The sequence below is a fragment of the Falco naumanni genome, chromosome 15, assembly GCF_017639655.2.
Source record: "Falco naumanni isolate bFalNau1 chromosome 15, bFalNau1.pat, whole genome shotgun sequence".
Classification (NCBI taxonomy): Eukaryota; Metazoa; Chordata; class Aves; order Falconiformes; family Falconidae; genus Falco; species Falco naumanni.
Window position 1 is genome coordinate 10,219,168 of NC_054068.1, and position 19,805 is coordinate 10,238,972.

The 19,805-nt window shown below is 38.7% G+C and overlaps 1 protein-coding gene across 4 annotated transcripts in view; it reads left to right on the forward strand.

Moving 5' to 3' along the window:
- Positions 1 to 281: 281 nt before the first annotated feature.
- CDH5 (cadherin 5) overlaps positions 282 to 19,805 on the forward strand; it is a 28,848-nt gene continuing 9,324 nt past the window's right edge. Inside the window, exons 1-6 of one of the 4 annotated variants that reach the window (XM_040615079.1) lie at positions 282 to 493; positions 11,565 to 11,653; positions 15,728 to 15,929; positions 18,190 to 18,478; positions 18,568 to 18,684; positions 19,435 to 19,599. In XM_040615079.1, the coding sequence (XP_040471013.1) occupies positions 15,741 to 15,929; positions 18,190 to 18,478; positions 18,568 to 18,684; positions 19,435 to 19,599 (760 nt within the window). In that variant the 5' untranslated portion in view covers positions 282 to 493; positions 11,565 to 11,653; positions 15,728 to 15,740. Of the gene's footprint in view, positions 494 to 10,224; positions 10,329 to 11,564; positions 11,654 to 15,727; positions 15,930 to 18,189; positions 18,479 to 18,567; positions 18,685 to 19,434; positions 19,600 to 19,805 lie in introns of those variants that run through there. The other 3 variants (XM_040615081.1, XM_040615078.1, XM_040615080.1) reach the window with 3 other exon arrangements.

Below are 19,805 nucleotides of genomic sequence, written 5' to 3' on the forward strand. Positions count from 1 at the left end.
TGAAACCAGTTTGTGCAAAACAGGTATAGGCTCTGCTGATCAAATACCAGGCACTATTTAAAGTACTATTCAGATGTTTGCTAACTCCTAAAACTCTTTATAAAACAATACTAAATAACATACCAACTTTTGTGTTTCTGTCAGAGCCAATTTCCTTTTATTCAGCTCCCTCATTAGAGTCAGCAACAAGTAAGTAGGTATAGCAATAATAAGGCTAAGTTTATCTTGTTTCCTCCACTCCCTTTTCTCACTGTATTACTAAGATTTGGAACAATAACAGGATGCCGGGATGCAGGATGGGAAAAGGCTGACTCCCAGCTGGAAAACCTTGGAGACTGGAGAACTGAACACTCCCAGTATTGCTTAACGAAAAGAGAAGTGGATTTTTCTATTTGATCTTCATTTTCTGTGTACTGCTTAATATTTTGGGATATTGCTGATTTTAGTTTGCCTGACTTGGGAACAAACCGAACCTTCACCAACTGTGACTCAGGTAAGGGATAAATGGTGTTTGCTGTCATTCAATTATGAAGTTCATTTCTCAGGTTTTTTACTTCCACCAAAAATCTCTTCTAATGCATTCAATAATTCAAGAAATACCAGCAGACAGGCTATGCATTTTATACATACCCACAGAATCCTTTGGGCCTAACTTTGATGGCACTTAAACCAAATTAAGTGCAGACAAAAGCAGAGCTGTTTACAATTGACACTGGAAGAGGAAAATCTCTGGCTTTCTTGGGCTATACCACAATATTCCCAGATTGTTTAAAAGAAGAGGTATTTTGTACTTTTTTGTAGTTCTGTTTTGTAATATCTAGATTATGTTGCCAAAGCTCATTCATAATGGAAAAGAGACAGAAATGATACTGCAAATTTCTCCTGTAAACTCTTAAGGAAAGGATTTTACTTGCAGTGTGGACAGTTACAGACAGTACTGTTTGAAGCAAGCAGGTGTATGCTGTGCTATGGTTTGATGCGGTATGTTTTATCAGAGTGGGGGGTGACTTAGTATCTGTCTTTAAGGTGCTATGGATTTATTGTGACCAATGCCAAGAGGAGGTGAAAGCCACCATGTATACTATCCAGTTTTGGCATCTCTCTCCTGCTGAGAGATTTGTTTAAGGCTTAGAGGAGAGTTTACATAAACACATCAGTGACTAGGTCTCCTAAATCTCAAATTTAAAGTGCCCCAGGTACTTTAGCATCCTAACTCTGGAATACCAGGTTTTACAGCCCCTGTTCTAAATGACCAGCGATTCTTATTTTAAAAGTTTCTTGATCTCTGTGTTCAAAAAGAGCAACTTATTCTGACAAGGTATTTTACAAGCAGTGGCTTGATACATAAAGTTGGCTGAAAAGGCTTTATCTTATCCTAAAGATAGTGTAGCAAGTCCCCGAGCTAATAAGTTTGCTGTACAGCTTGCAGAGACAAAGTACTTATGCATAAGAGATGAATAGATACTGCTTTTTTTGTGAGAAGTCTATTCTGCAATAGTGGGTCTGTCAGTGTGCACAGTACCTTACTGTGCTGGTTGTCATGCTGTAATAAAGATAAAGGAAGGAAAGAAATGCAAGGGAAACAGATATGGAAGAAGATTAATTTCCGTGAGAAAATCTGTTCCATTCTTAGCTACCAAAAGCATTAAAAGTTGGTTGCTACTGCAGTTAACAAAGGTATAGTTAATCAATGTGTCCCTGCCTCCACTGATTAGAAAACATTATATAATTTGTAAAAGCATACGGTATTATAGATGTTTATGTAGGAGAAAATATTAGTCAAAGGCAAAGATACTCCAATGATTTACAAAAGCTTCTCATCTTAGGTTAATTTGTGACTTGTAACAACAACCAATATAACGGAAACAAATCACAGAAAAGCTGACTTGTAATTTATCTGTGGTATCTCCAGGAGGTACTTTTTATCCTTAAATAAAGGGTGACTAACAGGAGAAAAGGACACCGAATTAATTTAGCATATGAAAGCCTTAGAATAATACAGTATACTAGAGAGAAGAATGTGAAGTTACAAACAATAAAACACATGAATTTGAAAGCAAAAGATAAACTCAATTAACAAATCATTCCTGCTTTGTCCACAAACCTGGGCTTTATTCGTTATGCCTGCTACAGCTGCACTGCATTGTAACAAGAAGTATTTGCCGAAGTTTTGCTCTTTAACATAAGATCATAAAACTGTTTCTTAAACATTTTAAAACAAATGCTAGCACTGAAATTATGCCATGAAACAGCAGCTTAGGCAGAGACAGTTCCACCCAAACAGTTAACAAACAGGTTTGTTGTCAGGTTTGCTTCATATCCTGCCTCTGCTGAGTGAAACTGCAAACAGGATCTAGGTAAAACTCACTGGGCATGGTTTATAAGCTCCTCTGATTTATAGCACTTTATGGAACAAAGAACTTCACTGTGCATATGTAAATCGATTACTTCAATTGATATTTCAAATGGAAAATAGAAAAACTTTTCTAAAATTCTTTTTTATTGCCAGGGCACATATCAAAAAAACTACAGGCTTAAATCAGGCCATCTAATCCTTTATCTTTTCTTAAAAAGCACAGGTTCGCAGCATAGAGGTAACTGATCATTTCTAGCAGCTGAGCTTTCTGTAAGAAATCTTCATGGTTATTTTTGTCATGCGTTCATAACTCCAGTTTTTGCTCAGGTCCCAGAAGTTTAATAAAGATGTTCAAATGTTAGTGCCAAGAATAAAATAAGAGGTTCTCTGTCTTTATGAGAAATTTGTCAGCCATGAAAATATTTTGGTGTATTTTTTAAAAAAAACAAGTATCTTTCCTTTTGTTATCTTATGGGTTTAGAAATCAAAAATCCCTCAAAGTTTAGCCCTGACATGACTGGCTTCCCTTCCACCCTAGAACACAGCAGGCAGTGATTATTTGTGTAAATCAGAGATTTGCTAGAATGGAGAGATGCCCAGCTCATAACCACTAAGGTACAACAATTCCTCACCCATGCCTTTGAAGAGCTCATCGGAATCTGAACTAGGAGAACAGACCTTAGCAAACCCAGAGCTGGATACCAGCTTAATTCATGGTCAGAGTTTGCTTGATCCACCTGTGGATTTCAGTTCGGCACCCTACTCCATTTGAAGGGTCTATGCAGGTATGTTTCCACCACAAACACAAAGCAAACAACACTCTGGTGTCATGATCAGGAGCTACCATTTTTGCTGCCAAGAAACTTACAGGCATCCGGCTTCAGGGCCTGTCCTCAGCCCACGTACAGAGGCCACTGCAAACCCAGGGATCCCACCAACACGACTAATGCTGGGAATAATGATGTGCAACATGAATGCACGTCTCTCACCAACTCACGTGCCACCTACCTCCTAAATTCTGCAATAAGTCTGATCTTGAAATATAAAAAAGGAATAAAAAAATTGTGAAGAACATGTTTACAGTTCAGTGTGAAAATACAAATTAGCCCTTTCATTCCATGAGAACCTGAGCTTCACTCATCTTGACCTGAATTTCAAATCTGCCAATACACGTGAGACTAGCTATATTTTCAACATAGGATTTTGCTGAATATTTGAAGTAAGTTCTCTCTGTAACATACTTCTGAGATGGATGTTATTTGTGCCATGAGTCTGTTTTGTGCATATGCTGCCATACACATCTGTTGGGTGGGCAGTGAGAAGACTTGGGGCCCAGCCCCCTAGGTGCTAGTTAAAGCCCACGGATGGTCACAGGAACTGGAACAGTTCAAGAGCTGTGTTTCCCAGGGCTGGACAAAGACAGGGGAAGGGCAGAGAGGAAACTTAGCAATCCATTGCAGGTATTCACACTGCCTACACTTCAGTTTTGGTACTCTGAATATATCCAAGTAAAGATTTACAACCAGGAAACCAGAAAGGGTCAAGCACAAGGATGGACACTCGGGCAGACTTTTCTCCAGACAGGTATTTTGGTGTGAGACAGCAAAATTGTTTTACAAAAGATTGGGAGCCCCATGTGAAAGTGTTACATGGTATCATCCATGAAAGGATCCAGAACTTATAGTGAAAAATGACTAATATTTTAGAGAAAAGGCAAGCATGGTACCTAGGACACACTGCAGAAATGGTACAGGGACCTTTCCAAAAGGCCAGCCCTAACACTCTTATCTGAAAGGCAAGGAATTACAGAGCACCACCATAGTTAGAGGTAGACCAAAAGCAGAAGTGTTTCAAATTCTGCATTTTTCAAAATTCGGAGAGGTCAGTTTTCAGAGAGTCAGCCTACATGTCATCAAAACCCTCCTGTTTCTGTCAGAGGTTTCACCACCATCCTCTGCAAAATCTTTAGGAGGAAGAGCCCCCTGTTTCTAGCACACATTATTTTAACAAGCCTACTATCAGTCTCCACAAATTAGCAGTGGCCTGTCTGGCTTTGCCCTCACTGAAGTCATCCATTTCTCTGCATCCTCCTCTCTTTCCCAAGCCCACCAGCAACATCTGGATTGGTCCTCCTGACACCTGGCAAAGTTCACGGGGCACAAGGTGGGTTATCTGCAGCACACACATGCCCTTGTCCTTATTGTGTATGACAGTGTGAAGGGAAATTCCACTTCCACAGTATGTCTGGAGGATACAGTTGAATTCCTTCTCCTGTCTTTGTCCACATTTCTAATGCTTTGGTAGGATCAGCCTTCCTTTTCCCCTTCCTTTTATGTTGCTATCTGATATGAATTTCTGATCTGGAAATCCTCTAGGAGTGCAAAGTCTACCTTACAACATACCACTTGAGGAGACTAAGGGGCTAATGTTGCTCTCATGCAAATGATAGGAAATCCTGCCATTGATGGGAATTGTTCCTGTGATATGTTCAGCTTCATCGGCAGAACATTCCACTGGCACACAGTTTTAGGTTAGCTTCTCCATTCTTTTTGTAGGATACTCCCTCCCTCCACCTCCAATCCTACACCTGAATTCAGAGATTTGTATTATCTCACTGGCTTTTATTGCCATAGTCTTTCAGATATATATGATCTGTATGCAAGAGAACCTGATTATTCATGTTAGCATTAGACCAACCAATCAATACTACTAATAAGGTATCAAACTCTTCACCACCTGAACTAGGAACCCAAACCTACAATGAAATAGTATATACTGTCTGTTTGCTCAGAACTGTTCATTTAGCTTTTTCGACTGTCATTAAAACATAAACAAATACTGCTACACTATGCACATTTTAGTATTGCCCAGATTAGCAATGCACGCCACCTAAAGCATGTATCCAGTACGGAAATTAAGAAGCAAGGGCAGAAAGCAGACAGCAGAAAAAGCAGGAATGATTTTTGGAATGGGTTCATTTTACAAAGACAACAACGTGAACTTGACAAGACAAAACTGTTGTGGAGATCTATCATCTGTTGCGCCATTTAACACATTTGCTTTGTACAACAGATTTGCCAGCAGCAGCCTTGGTAAAAGCTTAGGATTAGAATAGATACTGAATCTTCCGGTAATTGCACTTGGAGACAACCTAAGTTTCAAACAGGAAGAAAGGGGCACATTTCTCTTTGGAATACGTTGCATCATTTTCCTGCTGTGAAATGGTGAGCTGTATTACCTGCCTTATATGGATTGATCTTGGGCTTCTTTAAATGAAGAGGAAGCCTTTATTCGCACAAGAAAGGAGTTTTCAGTGGCCATGATTAAAATATGAGCTGTGAGAGAACTAAATGTTCCACTTACACAGCCACTAACGAAGGAGAAAAAAAAATTCCCACCTCAGCTTAAGAAGTATCTCCAGCTGTGTTCCGGATTCAGGCAGCAAACCCACAAGTGCAGCACTGATGTGAATAAGAACTTCCCAAACAGCCAGGTTACTTTAAAGCCATCAGCTCCTGGGGGGGATGCAGGCTGCTCCCCAATGCTCACAGCGCTGTGCCCCAGCAGGGCAGCAGCAGCCACCAGCCTAGATCCTGGGTGCTGGCTTAAGAAGACCTGTGAGCAGATGCGACCCCAGGCCAGCCAGCTGAAAGCCCCCAGCTCTCACTTTTATCACTGCCACAAAGACTTCTTTCTTACCACATTGTAAACAAAAGCATGGCCTGCCTTGAAACAGGGTCACTCCTGGAGTCACATCTTACATGTTGGACTAGCACCTACTATGGCTGCAATCATCGCCTCTGGGCTGGGGTTGTAAAATTCATCAGACTAATGACCTGCTTAAGCCAGTGCATAGATACTGGAGCAAAACACCACAAAACACTGTGTTAAATCACAGTCACTCCCACATGGAATCAAATCCATGCAGAAAAATGTCTAGCTCTAAAATAAGTCACAAAATTTACAACAGCTTTCCTCATCTATTTAAGCTCCCCTGTGTCTGAGGCCTGAATTTTCAGGCCTTCCAGCTTCCCTTTATCAGTACTGTAAGCTGGAAATGTGCTTCCCTAGTGTTATTTTGATTTGAACAAGAGATTTTCCAGACAAGAGCTAAGCTGCAAGTAAAAACACTGAAAAGCTTGTTGTAAATTCGTAAGAGCAGTAATAATGTCGTATCATCTCACAACACATGGAGATTATAACAATGGAAATGTTGCAGGAAAAGACTAACTCTAGGGGTGGGCAGAAAAGGTCTTAAAGTTAATTAAGCCTGGTTTGGAAGTCTAGCTGAATAAGGGCAGGAAATAGAGAAGAATGAACTGACATTTGAGTTAGACATTTTAAAAAAGGAGAAAAATAGTAATTACCAAACAAAATATATCCAGACACACCCTGGTTTTTCAGCCTCTTGCCCAGCCAGAAAACAAGATATTTATGTATATGTACATGTTTTCTTTATCTGCCACAAAATTAATTTTCAGAGGAAATACTAATGCATTCAGTTACCCAGTAGAATAACCTGGACAAAAGAACTGGAACACACAGCCAGCTAAACATGGTTTCTCTGGTTCAGATTACCATTAGCGCAATAAATATCAATTACTGCGACCTGTGCATGATGCTTGTGTTCAAGACAGATACTTTTGCTCTTGAGCTTTTGTTGAAGGTAAATGTCAAAAAAATCTTATCTGCTGTAAACACAACTACACTGTACTTTTTTAAAAAATAAAAATCATATTTAATACCTGCAGTTCCTCAAAGGATGGGGACTTTTCCTTAATCAAAGCCACTCGGTTGCAGCTCTGTGCTAGGAAGCCTCTCTGATATTAAGGCTTTATCTGGAAACAAAGAGGAAGTGGAAGAAGCTCTATAACTGTCATAGTGTACCTTATTTTGTTTCAGCTTGGCCAAATTCTTAAACATTCAGTGACAGCTTCAGCTAATCTCTGTGCACAGCAGAGCTAACCAGGGGGCAGTATCAAAACAGATAAATTCTGAAATGTGCCTACAATTTGTTGCAGGAAACAAAGCTTCTGTTTAGAGATGCCTGAGAAATCTTTTTAGTGATCACAAACATCTCCAATATAACCACACCGTTCCACCTCTGCACTGGGATAAGCCAAATAATTTTTGGAGGATTTCCTCGTCCTCTGCTCACCCAAACCCCCACTCTCCAAAAATCAAACAACATTATCTGAGTGCGGGAAGTGCAGGGGACAAGGGAGGCTCAGTGCTGAGACACCTGCACTGTGCCTCTCCTACCAAACCAACCATAGTTTGGGCTAAGCAAAAGGAAATTGGCTCAAGCAAGCAAGAAAAAAGCTGGATCTACAGCCACATAAATACACCACTGAGAGTGGCAGAGACTCAATCATTCCTCAAAGTCAATGAGACCCTGACTGCTGTATCATCCCTGAAACAAATTTTTGGATACAAGGATGGGAACACGTTCTTTGCCTGTCTGTAACACTGGTACTTCATCATTTTTCAGCATCTGTCTTTATCAGTAATTAATCTGATGGGACATATTTTCCTCTTAGCTTTGTATTTTGGACAAAGAATTAATAGGGGAAAATGTTTGCAGTTCCAAACTATGCATGCAGAGTTTATCCCACCCATCTTATTAGCTCACTTCAGAACAGAAAGGCTGTACTTAATGCAGCTAACCCCCCCAAAATAGCTCAGATTTCAACAGCATTTGGCAACTGTCATCAAAAGACAAGAACAAATTTTCTGTCAGTCAGTTGTTAGCTTCACCCCTGCAACATCTGTAAATGTCCTCCTACCTTTGAGATTTTGGGCCTTGGTGCTTGACTGTCCCAAAGACTTGCCTCTGAATTCTCTCAAATAAACCAGCATTCAGCAGCAAAGGATTTTTTGTGAGCCAAAGTAAGGTCATGATTGTATCTTGCACACCCAGCTAACAGATAGTAAATGTTATGAGTCTACTGATGCAGTTATCAGGATACCTTTGAAGGTTTGTGTTGTAAGGAACAGAGCTGAAGTAGCACCACCAACAAAATTATTTCTCTGGTTGTCCAACAGGTCATGCCTGTATATAACGGGTCAGATTCAAAGCAATTCAGAGCAAAGATGGACAAGAGCACAAAGCACGATATTTCTGGCCTACTATGATGGCTGACTGCATCTGTAGTACTGCACTATTCATAGATTAAAATGAGCAAAGCTTGCTATAGATTAGTCTTTCCCCACTCGTGCCAATATTTCTATTTTTATTAATCTACAGCTAACATATTATTAGGCACATCACTGATGTAAAACAAACTACAGTAAAGTCAGGAGAATTCACTGGTACAAGATCAGATCCTGCACCTGACTCATCCTGCTTCTCTTTCAGATGAGGAGACTTCTAGCAAACAAACTGCAAATCTACACATCCCTTTTCCATAAAAGCTTCTTGGCAAGGAACAAAGACCTTTGCAACCTCTTAAAACCTTCTTCCTCACTCCTCTAAAATCATTCTGTTTACAGCAAGTGTCTTCTTAGACCATATATTTCTTATTTTTAGTTCATACTCAGCCTTTTCATACACCCTTCTCTCAATATTTACTGCAGCACTTTAGTCCTGGAATCAGCAAGTCACTTGCTAAAATGCAAGCAGGGGAGTCAGGAAGCTCTGGGGGGACATTCAGGTAGATCTCATCATTCCTGCTCAACTGTCTTCAGTACACAAGCTCTCACTCAACTAGCCTGGAGGGTGGCTTTATTTCTTAAAAAAAAAAAAAAAAAAAAAAAAGAAAAGAAAAGAAAAGAAAGCACCAAAACGGTGCTTGCCTCCACCGATTTTAGCCAGTTCTGTATCTGAGGTAGAAGGACCGGGAGACCAATTTTGCTACCTGCTTTCCACCAGGCAGTGAATCTTTAACATATACATGGTATTTATAGATCTTTATAGCCAAATTTCTTTACTGCTGAAAGAGTCATCTGTCCTGGCTGAGGACTTCATCCACCCATGAGACGAAGTTGTATTTTGTATCATCCAGGAGGGAATTTTTGGGTGAGTTGAACAGACAGGGGAATAAAATCATTAATACATTTTCCCCAGACCTACCAGAAACTCAAACCTGAAATGACAAAGAACTTTCAGATTAGAATTATTCTCTTTTTCCTGGAAAAAATATGAGAAGCCAAAACCAGAGACAAAATCGGAAATGCTGAATTATGTCCTCAGCAATATTGACGCACAGTGCTGCAGCATCAACACCAAGAACTGAATAGGACCAAATGCACACAAGAGGGCTCTCACAATACTGAGTGACACGGGGGATTTTTGAAGTAGCAAGTTCAGTTAAGATATTGCTGAAGTGCTTATTCATTCAAAGGTACTATCACAAGTATAAAATGTCATTTTATAATCAGTTTTCAGGCAGGCATTTGCTCTTCAGTCTGTTTAGTCATCAAAGTGGCTATTTACTCAAAGATACTATCACGCATATAAGAAGTCATTTTATAGTCAGTTTTCAGGTAGGCATTTGCACTCCAGACTGTTTAGTCATCAGTGGAAACCACTTCTCAGATGCATAAAATCAACATAAGGACAATCAAAAATATAATACCAGATAGGCACTAGGTCTGTTTAAATCAGCTCAATAATCTGGAAATGAAAAAGCACCGCAATGTTCTCAGGAAAAGCCTATTTTTAAATGAATCATTGTACACTGTTGAGAACATGTGACAAGACAGGTTTAATAAGAAACAAGAGAAACACTGAGTAACCACCCGAAATAAATTGTATCTGAAAATGCAACAAAAAAATGATTGCACCAAGTCAAACATTGCACAATTTACTTCGTTTTTTAAGTGATGTTACTAAAGTTTGAAGACCTACCCTAGTTCCCATTCTCACTGTACTTATTTACGTGCCCCCAACTCTGCTCCCATTGTAAGCTCAAAGGAGCGACAGAGGATCACAGTTTTGCAGCTTCGATGCCAAGCAGGCACTGGAGTGAAGGTAACAATTACACCTGTGTGATTGCTTTGCTGCCATGTTTCTCTGGGTTTGTTAGCAGCTGGTTAGAGCAATGTTGTGTAATTACGAGACAAAGAAAGTGGGAGGACAAAATCTGAGACTTGTTACTTCTGACCCTGGTCCACTGTCAGGAGATGGCAAACACACTGAAGTCCTCTGTGCTTCAAAGGTACCTTTTGAAAGGGATATTGCTTTTTATCTAGCTGCAGTACTTCACACAGGAATGAGGAGGCTTTATCAATTCATGTTTGTGCAGCCATTAAAGGCCCCTGACCGGCAGTGTTAAGTAATGCTAGGACTATTCTCTTTTAATGATGTTTTGCTTGCTTACCAAAACTACAAGCATTGCAAAGAAAAAGGTAATTTATCCCCCTCCTGTGTTTGGTATATTACCTTTCCATTTCTTAATGCTGACTGCATTCACACATTTACCTTCGGTCTTTAACATCATATAAATGAGAAATTAATGTTAAAAATGGATTCTGTATGGCAGGGTTGTTCAGGGTCGTTTTGATACTTGACACTAGGTCAGATTCTGCTCTGTATCTATCATGGCTTCATTGAGCATAGTAATTTTGGAGGTGTTTAGATGATGTATCAAAGTAATTTTCTTGCATCTGAAAAAAATTTTGAAGGGTTCTCCACTGTATATTGTAGGATTTAATACACTGCAAATTCAACATTATTTTTTGCACACAGCTCCTTAGGAATATTGGGAAGGGGTGCAACAGACACGAGGGGGAAACAGAATCAGAAAATACTTATTAAACTAAACTAAAGCTATCTAAAGTCAACTTTCCTGAAAAAGCTTTTTTGAAGAATTCTTTCTTAATTTTCTTTCTCTTTTAGCCCAGCCTGCGCGTGCCCATGGGCACACACCCATCCTGACACCCCACTCCCCAAGACACCACAGGGCCAGGGCCCCCACCCACAGCAAGGGCAGCTTAAGCTGAGCAAAAGCCCTCCTTCAAGCTCCATTTTTCTCCCAGCTGACTGAATACAGTATTTCAGATATTTAGTATTCCCTACATTTACATGGCTGCAGGCACGACAGCTAAGGTTTGATTAAAAACCAGAAATAGCAAAATTGCCAGTACTGTGGAATGGAATAGATTATGTCCTATAGTATTGATTTATTAGTAATGTTGTTGATATTTTCTGCTTTGATTAAACTCTCATTTTTGCATGGGGTTTTTAATTTTCATTTACATTGTTCAGATTTCAGCCATGACACTGTAAGAAAAAATAATCAAGTTTCCAGCTCAATCATCAACAATAATTTCATTTCCAGCTTTTCTGACAATCAGGTATGCAAATTATCTAAACAATATGGACACAAACCTTTTAAAATATATTTCTTTTCTGGTGAATGATAGCCACTTCAAGCAAATTTCTCTCTTAGGATGTTCCTTATCACTATTTCTAGTACTATAGCTGTTTTTCAGATGCTGAAAAATTCTCAAAGACTAGCATAAGATTTTAGTCCAATCAACCAGAAAAATACATCATTTCAGCTACAACTGTCTCCTCATTTACCAAAGTTTAGAAACCTGGTTTAACATCTATTTAACAAGCAAGCATAGAACAGATTTCTTTGTCAACTAACCTAACCTCATACAAACATTAATAAAGAATTTTAGAGTGAGAAGTAAACCAGGTAAGAGGCAAATACCTACCACGGAAAAAAACACAAATGTTCACAAGAATATTTCATCAAATGTGTTTTCATTACATGGAGACTTTATTTATACTGGCTGCTCATTGACCTTACAGTTGATTCCTTACCAAAACACCTTGTAAAATGCAAATTTTTAATTAGTACAGTATTGTCTGTATCTCTGCCTGACATTTGTTTAGTAATTACTCCCAATCTGCAAGAAGAAACTATACCTTATAAGTCATGTGTCTCATAAATCAGTTTGAATACCAGAATTTCTCAAACTGTCTACAGCACCCTGCAGACCAAGAGTTATTTGCTAAAATAATTCAACGCATAAAATGAATAATGTTGGTGGGAAACCCATCATTTGCTGAAAGAAAATTTAAGAGCAAAGCAAGAAACTTAACTACTTGAATAAACCATTACCCTGCTAACTTTAAGGAACATTTATAGTCCCTGCTTAAATTGAAAAAAAAGTCTGAATTATTGGTCTAATCAGTTAGAGACAGAGGGGTAAGTGGAGACTGTATGTGAAGGTAGACTAGTGCTGGGGCCGCATGGCAGCCTGCCAGGGAGAGCCACACGTGGCAGGGCATGCTCTGCCATTTCTTTCTGCAGAAGCATGTGGCCACAGGGTCATTATTTGAAAGGGTGCATCTTATTCCCTTTTCTCAGTCCTGGCTGCCACAGCAGACATAAGAAGAAATGAAAAGCCAATCACTGCACATCATCCAACCGTCACCCCTCAGAAACTCGCTTGCTTCTGACTCCATGGGAACACACTCCCCTGCTCAGGCATGGGAATATCTCTCTTCTGCTGCTATCTCTGGCATTTCAAATGAGGTCTGCTGGAAAGGAAAACTATCATGGCCAGAAAAAGAGAGAGCATTTAGTACAGCTTGTCAAGAGCTAACATCCATTCAACATGGCCTTCACACCAGGACAGTCCCCTTACCCAGTCACTACTTGGCAGGGTCCTGCTTCTGAAGCGTCTGCATGTGCTACCGAAGAAGGGTATTCTTAAATATTGTGATGAATTCAGCTATGTATTCAACAGCAGAGGACTTCCAGCTGCCAAATGGAAAACTTGCACGGTATCACAGAGACAGTCTTTTCAGAGTCAGCCTGTCCTATAGAGCAATGCCCATCAAATGTCCCTAGAAAAGACAGCGTGCAAAGTGCTCGTGTGCTGTGTTACTTCTACCAAACGAGAAACTTTGAAAGATCCTAGAGACAAAGTAGAAGTCATTTTCTTGCAAAAGGCTCTTTATCTCCATCTGTGTTTGACATACAGTGCATACCAGAGGGCAGACCAAACTCCACCAAACTGCTCACAAAGGAACCACTAACTTACAAAGGAAGCTGGATGAGTATTAACAAGGAATCCATTAATGAGGAGTTAAAGGAAGTCAAGCCACCTTAAAATCTAAGAAAATAAAGATGGATCTGCTGAGTGGAAGGGGTAGCTTAAGCTTCAGCTGAAACGTGCATATATTTAAAAAGATTCTGTCTAGTGCTTCCTGTATTAACGGCTATGCTTCCAACAAGGCCTGAACGGTGTGAAACACGAACAGGCCACCTACTTCAAAGGAGAGTTTGCATTTGCTGCATGGATCCATCAGAATCATCAGGATATTACCTAGTCCCAGAGCTCCTACACAGATAACCACGCACTCGTTATGAATTTAAGCCTTCAGTTTCTGATAAGCAGTGTCCCTGTACGAGGATGCCAAAGGCCCAGGGTTGCTGTTACTGGTAATCACCTGCTGGTAATCACCCTCAGCAACACCAAGAGAAGTACCCTGAGGAGTCTGGCAGAGGGCATGGCTGAATCTGAACTGAGCATTAAGAAACAGAGAGGCAAATACTGGGAAAATATTTCTGGGAAGACACAAAATTTCTCTTTACAAAGTAGATTTCACTGAGACCAGTATGCTTTAGTGGAGATTTGACTATTTCAGTTTAAAAATGCTTTCTGCAAGGATGTTTGTAGATGTGTCACTTCCAGTGAAATGAATGGGCAACTGAAGTGGCCAGTATTGTCCTCGGTTTTCCCAAGTAATCTCCACCACAGCAGTACAGCAGATCTCCACTGTACCACAGCAACAAGAGAAAATGACATTTAAACGCTATGGCCTGTTTTTTCCAAAACTACAGCCTGTACTAGTCGCTGTTAACCAACTATTTTCTTTTGGTTATCATGTTTTGTAATTTTATGAATAGAAGACAGACTTAAGCGATCACAACAGAATCCTATCAATGGTGTCCAGTTTCCAATTGTAGAATGTTCATGTACACAAATAATGCACAGTAAAACAACTAAATCTTACTTATTTTTCTAAAAATATTCAGAGCCAAAGTGCATAGACTACAAAAAAATAGCTAAATTGATTCAGTTTCATATGACTCCACAGAACTGTATAAAACACAGCTGAGCTATTAAAAAGCAACTTCAAAGCCACCTTAGTCATTTCCTGCACAATCGTAAAGAAGGAATGTTCCTCAGCTTATGTACAACAATGCAGAAGAGAAGTACAGGAAAGCAAAATTTTACGGCAAATAAAATGTTTTTACTGACAATGATGCTGCACCACGGGATAACACTGATTGCCTAGTTACCAAAGAGTAATTTTGGAAACATCTCAACACCTTCCTGCCGAAAATATTAATTTAATCTCGCATCTAGCAACCTGCGTGATGTCAACTTCTCTGTCACAATTAGCAGTTTTATTTTTGATGTGCATGCTGACAGCTCCTAAAAGCTAATGGAAAGTGATTTATGTGTAATTTAAAGTCTGATTATTTGAGTGTTAAAAGTTCCCTGACAGTCCTTTATATTGGGAAGGGGAAATTTAGCACAAAAATGAATCAGCTTTGCTACATGAAAATAACTTCTCAATCTGATATGAAAGTCAGGCCTCAAGTTTGCTAATATTAACATATGATGCAAAAACATGGTTTAACCTGAGAATAATTTCACAAATGATCATTTTGTAGATGGCAAAATCTGAGAACAGGGGATGAACAAACTTTACGTGCCTCTTCAAACATTTCAAAAGACAAGAAACTGAATCAATAAATGAGCTCTCTGAGCAAGATAATTTGCTAAATTGTACTTGGAATTGATTGAAAATTTCACATGAATCATTTTTTCCACCAAAAAAACCCAGATTTCATTTTAAGTCAATATTTTCCATATGAAGATATTGACTACAGTATATTTTGTGCCAGGGAAAGTAAAAACATTGCATTTCGGTTCATCAAGCTGGAACATTTCATTTCAAGTTAACATAAACTTTGACCTGGCTCAGCTTTGGTGTTGATTCCCAAGGCTGGTCTCCCCTTGAGCTGTGCTCTGCAGCCAGACTGTGCTTCCCGCATTGCGCAATGGGTGATCTTCACTACTCAATCTTCTCTTCAGATTAACTACAGTAGCTCAAATGGATAATGGCTTTCACGCTAGCTTTCAAAACTTGCACATTTTTTTATTTCATTAAAATATTTTTGTTGGGGTTTACAGTTGTCATCTAGTTAAAACCATTTCATGGAAGGAAGCAGCCCAATATTTCAAATTTTGATGCTCAGACAAATGAAAACAAATACAGAAAGCAATTAGACTTTCCTGTAGAAGGAAAGTCCATTTGCACTTCTATGTCTGCTCTCTCTGATTAATTTGATTCTGTTGTTATTTATAGTTTTAATATTTTATATTACTTTCTAGGCTACAGAAGAAGATGAACCACCTTATCCTACTTTTCTCATTGTTCTTGGCTCCAGCATTTGCTGACAAAGAAAGTCAGAAAACAAACCAAAACTTTTCTTCAAACAATGCCAGTCATAAACGACAGAAAAGAGACTGGATATGGAACCAAATGCATATCAAAGAAGAAATAGATACACCATTACCACACCACGTTGGCAAGGTAAATGGCAGTCTGTTAGCAATGAATAATTAGAAATGCAGACAGCAAATTAGTATCTTGAAAAATATTACTTGTTTGCAGTCTAGGCAGAATAGAATCTCATGTTAAAATCTCAAGAATGTGGACCCAGGGTAAATCAAGAATAATGTCAAAGGGATTCTTACTCTTTTGAAGAATATAAATAAATTTTAGCAAATGGCAAGTATGGAGTATCCACAGTGCAGAAACAATTGCATTGCATGCAGGTGCACAGTTAGGAAGGAAGTCTGGCAGCTTATGTATGTCAATATTTTTCTGTAGCTCAAGATCCTTTCAAAAACCTAGGAGATCATCTGATAAAAACATATGCATTAAAAAACATACACCTTACAACTCTCAGCTTGGATACAAAAGTGTTATGTTTATGAATACTGTTACACAATTAAAAAATTTCTTGCACAAAGTGAAAGAAAATAACTTCTAAAAATAATAATGAGCATTGACCTGCTTGCAAACTCATTTTCTTCAGGGCAGCGCTCATAAAATCCTATGATTAACTGCATATCACCCAGACAAAGTTCTTCCAATCTAGTCTTTCAAATTGAACTACTTTGACATTTTTCAGATAAATGCAGTTGTACGTTTTCCTCCCATGTACAACAATCAGCATCTGTCAAGGCTGTCTCAGTAAAGTGAAACAGACCTTTCTGGATCAGTGCTGCTCACTGGCAGAAAGCACAAGAGAGAGAGAAAAGAGGCTATAGGGTACTCTCAGCTAACACAGGGTATCTCTGTTTCATTTCAGACCAATTCAGTAGCAGATTGAGGAGAATGCTTCTATTCCTCGAGCTGTCCTAAATAAGAGTAATTCACTTTGTACTGTGTGTGCTCTGTGGACTTTCAACAGTGGAATGCTTCTGATTGCTTTTGCAATGGCTGTGTTCAGTGCATTGCATTTGCAGGATTGAACACTTGATAAACCCTTTAAAAAAGGCCACAGCAGCAGCGTGGCAGAACTGAGTGACAGCTGCAGGAATATGCTGATACATTTTGATTTTATCTTTCACGACCTTGGATGCTTTCCTTTGTATGTTCATCCCCAGTTTTAGAAAAGGCAGTCTTGGCAGTCTATACCTTTTACACTGAATAAGTAAATAAAAATTGAGAAAGAAGACACAGACTATACCATCTTTGAGACAAGGGTGAGGTATTTCTCATGTTACGCCTCCAGATCTGTAAACTGTTCTTCAGCAGCACCACAGCCAGAAGCATGATTAATTATGTGGAATGAGGGAAGAAAATTTTAATGACGCATTTCAAAATAGAAAACAGTAAATGACAACTGCAGGATAAATCAAATCCTGAATACCAAACAGTTGCAATTTATGATAACATCAGTAACAAAAGACTAGAAATTCTTGATCAAACCCAGCAATTGTTGACAAATAGCTTGCTGAAATAAGAATGCTGACATAGCGCATGGAAAAATTGTGGTTTAAACCTTCTACAAGTGTCCTTAGATGGGTGAAGGTATAGAAAAGGAAGAATCATTAGATTATCTGCAGATTAAATAATGTGCAAAACCATTCGGGATTGGATTAAATTACATTTTAAAATTGATTGATGTTCTTTCCTTTTACCAACCCTTTTTCATTGCATATAATCTTTAATTGTAAAACCTATGGGGTGGAAATTTAATCTTACTGTCATAGCATTAGCCTAAAGACTGACTGTCAAAAAACTGCATGTGACTCCACACAAGGAAGCTGTCAGCTCTGGCAGGAATTCTGCTAAATGCTAAGCAATAGAGACTGATGTTGAATAACGTCAGTAGCTGTGAACATAGATATGATTCTGTATTTCTGTGAAATCTAAGCAAAATCTCTGCTAAGTTCAGAAGGTTACTCGCCAACAAGAGTAGCTCAAATTGAACGTGGTAGTGTCTGCTATTTCATACATAATGAGGTTAATGATTTGTATGTGTTAACTGCATGAACAGTTTATGTCTTTAGGAAATGTGAGATATGATCTAAAAAGAAATTGCTTCTTGATATATAAGCAAGCAAGCTTCAGTCTGGATGCAAGTTTCATCCTTTAACCCTGCATAGCTGTAGCTGCTGTGGTGCTGTTTGCTCAGTAATACTTCAGCTGACATCAAAAGTCTTGGTGGTTATCCTGGTTTCAAACTGAGTCTGAAGAAGTCCTGATTGTGTGTATCTTTCGTGTTGCATCTGGATGCCAAAGCCCACTTTTATCTCTTTGAAATATACTTTCCTTCTAGATCACATCAAGTGTAAGGAACAACAACGCTAAGTATATTATTGAAGGTGAATATGCCAACACTATTTTTAAAGTGGAAGAAACCAGTGGTGATGTATATGCATTTGAGAGGCTAGACAGAGAAAAGAAAGCAGAGTATGAGCTGACAGCTCTCATTATTGACAGAAGAAACAACCAGTCACTGGAACCTCCATCTAAATTCATTATCAAGGTTTATGACATTAATGACAATGCCCCTGTGTTTGTACAAAAAGTATTCAATGGATCTGTCCCAGAAATGTCACCAGTAGGTACGTTATTCCATCACTCATTTCCCTTCATGTCTCTGATTAATAAACAGAATTTATACTAAATATGGTGTTTGAAAATCTTTTTGTAGGAACCTCAGTCACCAAAGTGACAGCTGTAGACGCTGATGACCCAACAGTTACTGGTCATGCCACAGTTACCTACCAAGTCATTAAAGGAGACGAATACTTCACAGTTGATGACTCTGGTAGGTCAGATACACAAGTGTCCTTACACTTTGTAGAAAACAGTTTTAAGGGTTTTCATTCTCACAAGAGGGATAATAATTCAAAATATAATTTTAACCATAATTTAGAAAATATTTTTCATTCACACTCACACAATGCCACTGTTCGCCTCTGGAAATGAAGTAATAAACTCGGGGTATCAGGTGCCATGAACTAAATGAGAAGATAAAAGGTCTTTTTTTTTCCCCCTCTGATTAAGAGACTGACCAGGAACCAATATAAGTTCGTGTTTTCAGTTTAGCACAGATACCATTCCTTTGACCAAACATGAAAAGGAAATACATAAATTCTGAAGCAGCATTCAATAATCAGTAACTCAACCCTTTGCCTTCCTAAACTTTCTTGTTTAAATTTTGCCTACTTTTAAAAAGAACGTCAGTATCTCTTGTAACCTTACTACTCCTCTGGAGCAAAATAGCTCAGATAAAGAGGTGTTCAAACAAACTCTCTAGATGCTGTAATGACTAAGTTTAGGCATTGTTAGACTGCTTCCAAGCAGCAAAGTTCAGTTTAAAGGAAAGTATAGTACAATATCTTCCAAATATTTCATCGTGTAGAAAGACTTGTAACATTTCTAGCCTTAGAAAAATACCGCTGTAAAAATGCTACTTAAAGCTGAATGTGTGGCGTAACACAAAAATTTGCTGTTAAAATTAAGAGATGTTAGACATGCTGCAAAATCTAATAATATTCAACATTATTTTTCAAAGGTGTGATTTCTACAACAAGGGCTGATTTAGACAGAGAGGATCAATCAACATATGAAATTATTGTTAAAGCAAAAGACGCTCCAGGGTCTTCTGGGGATTCAAGCACAGCTACAGTCGTTATCACTTTAACCGACATCAATGACAACTTCCCAGTATTCAAACACCGTAAGTATCATGCAAGCACTGTAGCATTTGGAAACCAAGGGGTGACACAGCTATAATGAATTTATATCAGGGTTCATCACAATTCAAATCTTCTTAGAAATGGACAAAAGAATCTTACATATTCAGAAGGTCTTCTGTATTTCAGCCCTAGCTATGCTTCCTGGGTGAGGCACACCTAGAGAAGAAAATAAAAATCAGTATTAATT